Source organism: Lactuca serriola, chromosome 8 (assembly GCF_051521515.1).
Source record: "Lactuca serriola cultivar US96UC23 chromosome 8, Lser_US96UC23_V15, whole genome shotgun sequence".
Taxonomy (NCBI): domain Eukaryota; kingdom Viridiplantae; phylum Streptophyta; class Magnoliopsida; order Asterales; family Asteraceae; genus Lactuca; species Lactuca serriola.
In genome coordinates, this window is record NC_136415.1 from 140,409,827 (window position 1) to 140,413,227 (window position 3,401).

Here is a 3,401-nt window from a genome sequence, read left to right on the forward strand (position 1 = left end):
CATACCTTGTATTGATCAATAAATCGATAAGACATTCACTTTTGCTAGGTAGTGGTAGTGGTAATCCACGCACCAGGTTTAGTTGGATGTTGACATATAAATGACCATTAGGCTACAGAATGGTGAGGGAAACTCACGAATGAGGTGACTGAAATTCAAGTTTTCATGCGTAGATTGCATTCCAACCCCACCCCATATTGCTTAAATGTGACTTCTCGTGACTATGGCTACGCTAAGCTACAAGGGAAAGAGAAACAAACGATATTGTGACCGTTTTAAAATTTTGAAACAAATTTTTTAAACCCTCTAAATTATACCTATAAATACCAATAAACCCCAACACTCCAACAAACGAGCAAAAACTTCGGAATCGGAAGCATGTTTGGGAATTGACCTCGGTGTAGATAATGATGATAATGAGGAGCCGCAAGAGGTCACCCTTCGACACCTAAATGGGAATGTCCAAGGCGAAAAAGACGGCATCTTCATTGACAAGTGACAAAAGAAAAAAAAATTCGTTGAATCAGAACCAAACTCCATTCAGATGCTTTCGAAAAAACCTAATAATCATCTTTTAAAAAAAAGTTATAGTACAAAACCACATTCAAGGACTTGAAATGATAAACACGTCGTCTCATCCAGATCTTCCACTCGATCAACTCGAACTTTTTAAGAAGCTCCAACACTAGATGAAAGACAAGTATAAGGATTTTTAATTTTTAGGTTTTAATGTAATGTTTAATTTAAATATAATATTATTTTTTTATTTTATGTTTTTTTAAGTTTTTTAATGAAATTTGTATTTTCACTTTTAGTAATGTACTTTTAATTTTGTTTTAAAAATCTCGTATTTTTATTAAAATTAAGTATATAAAAAAAATAAAAAATACAAATATTTAGAGAATATGAAGTTGTGGATATTTCCTCCATAGAGCAAGTATTAGTAGGGATGTTAGGAAGTCAACCCACTTTTTAAATAAGCACATTGTAGACCAATCATTATAGCCTTATATTATGTTTATATCAAAAGTATGCACTCCATATGTGAAATAAACCAAATTGTACGTTTTTTAAAACACACTTTCCAATAACATATTTTCGTTAGCTATCAACAATATCCCAAAAAATTTAATTGATAGTAGACAAACCCAACTAAGCACACGTACTATGAAGATGAAAATTTAAACAAGGAACAACTCAAATTCTATAGTATATGATATCATAAATCATAAACATAATAATATTATAAGCTCTCAACTACTCAACAACTCCAGTAACTCCTGTTTCTTCAGCCTTGACATCCCCTTTATACCTCTAGATTTAGCCACTGCTCTTAGCTCCACCAACTTCATGCTACTCAAATCATTATCTTCAATCACATTCACTTCTTCATTATCATCATCATCATCATCATCATCATCAGCAGTATCTTCAATATCAGAAGCTTCATCATCTGAACTTTCATCAAACCCACCAATACCATATACCACCTCACTTTCAACCTCGGGCTCAGGCTCAGGCCCAGGCCCGGTTTCCATTTTGATTTCAGGTATCGGGTCGGGCTCATTTATGGCTTCTTCCGTTTCTTGACCCGATAAAATTGGCCTGTATTTGAACTTTGGAACTGGAGACCTTCGTTGGAAGTTTGATGCTGGTCTGAAAGACTGGATCACACTGGTTTCAGAATTCAAGTCTTTTAGGTTTTTATCTTCTGAAAATGAAGTGTTATTATGATCAGGATTGTGGTCTAGAACAAAATCCCTATTGTTTCTGCTGTTGTTTGTGCTGTTGCTTTTTCCATGTTGAACAGAGTGTTTTCTCAACAGCTTAAGAAGGGAATCCACAGTTTCGTTCTGTTTATTGTGTCCTTGTGATTGTGAATCTTCCACCTTTTTCTCTTCCTTTTGTGCAGCTCGTTCCCGGAGTTGGGCTTGGACTTTTCTGAAAATCTCCACAATTTCTCTTTCCCTTGGTCCAGGAGTTGCAGCGGAATGGAATTTGGGGGAAGGAGATGAAGAGTTGGAAAGGAATGAGGGTCCATTTTTTGAAGTGAAAGGTTCGGAATCTTCGAATCCATCGATTCCATCTCGGTCTTCGGTGTTCCTGTTCTTGTTTCTTGAATACCCTTGTCGGTTTTGTCTTGAAAAGTCTGGGTTTCTTCTTTGACCACTAGAATTTGCATTGCAGATGAAAGAGATTGTACCCCTGGAAGTATATCCGGAAGATAGAACCTTCACCTGTGGGAACTTTATATAGTCTTTACAAGAGGGACATGGTGATATTGTGGATAACCTTAAGCACCTGCCATCTGAAGCTCCATGACCTGAGGATAAACCATATAGAATATTATACATAACATATTCTTAGAGTTCAACCTACAAAGGGATTGGCTACTTGTGATTGCATTTAGCCATTTAGTCATTTCATCGAACAGTTGGTATACAAACACGCAAGGACAGGAAGATAAATTGTCATGAGTTTTTGGTCCTTTGAGAAAAGTAATAAAGTAAAATGAATGTTTAACTTCAGAAGAAGTGTTATATATTGAAAATTTATGGTCGTGAACAACGATTTTGTTTTCAGAAAGTGTAGTTCCTACTCTCGGAAGAGGGTTTAAGAATTTCCACTAAAGCAAGCATATGATGCAAGAGAACTCTTGCTACAGACGCTACAAATATCACTGGTTACGGTTGAACGTAAGTTCAGATCGTAATTTCATTTAGTCATTTCATCGAACAGAAGGCATACAAACACGTAATAACAGGGCACACTAAATTATATCCTAAAACCCATGATATCGTAAAATGGAATGAACAGTCTCTCTGATAGACTAGAAAGAAATTTTATACAGAAAACATAAAAACTTCATGACAAAGAGAGAATTATGCCCTAGTGAAAAGTAGAAATTACATAGAGAAAGTAGAGCGAACGACCATATACACAAATTCAGTATGTACCAGTAGAGGAGAAGTTCGGAGACAGAATTGAAAAACGACAAGGGATAAGAAGCTTACCGGTGAGGCCATGAGAGACGAAATGAGACGCCGGCAACATTTGGTCGAGTAAAGAGGTTTTTGGGGATGTAGGTTGGGGTTTTGCACTTTAGAGGTCGGGAGGGAGAACCCTTTGGGCCTTCTGTAATAAGTCTTTTGTGGAGGGGTAAATTTGGAAATCAAGAGAATTTTTTTATTTATATAAAAATCATTTAGAGTAAATTACATCAATGGTCCCTCGTGTATATACCAAAACGCACGTTTTGTGTGGCGGTAAATTTAGTCTTTGGTTTGTTTTTTCTTGTAGGTTTAGTCCCTGACAATATGAAATGGTTGTATTACCCTTATCGATTTCTTTTTTCATTTATTTTTTACTCAGAATAATTATCGATTATTATTTATTAATTA

At 35.6% G+C, this 3,401-nt stretch overlaps 1 protein-coding gene across 1 annotated transcript; it reads right to left on the reverse strand.

The window, feature by feature from the left end:
• Positions 1–1,115: 1,115 nt before the first annotated feature.
• On the reverse strand, positions 1,116–3,145 carry LOC145069372 (rho-N domain-containing protein 1, chloroplastic-like). The gene is made up of 2 exons (XM_079016291.1): positions 3,015–3,145; positions 1,116–2,323 (listed from the first exon to the last, which is right to left on the reverse strand). The coding sequence occupies exons 1-2, from the start codon at positions 3,052–3,054 to the stop codon at positions 1,254–1,256; spliced, it is 1,110 nt and encodes a 369-aa protein (XP_078872417.1). The 5' UTR covers positions 3,055–3,145; the 3' UTR covers positions 1,116–1,253.
• Between the last annotated feature and the right edge of the window lie 256 nt (positions 3,146–3,401).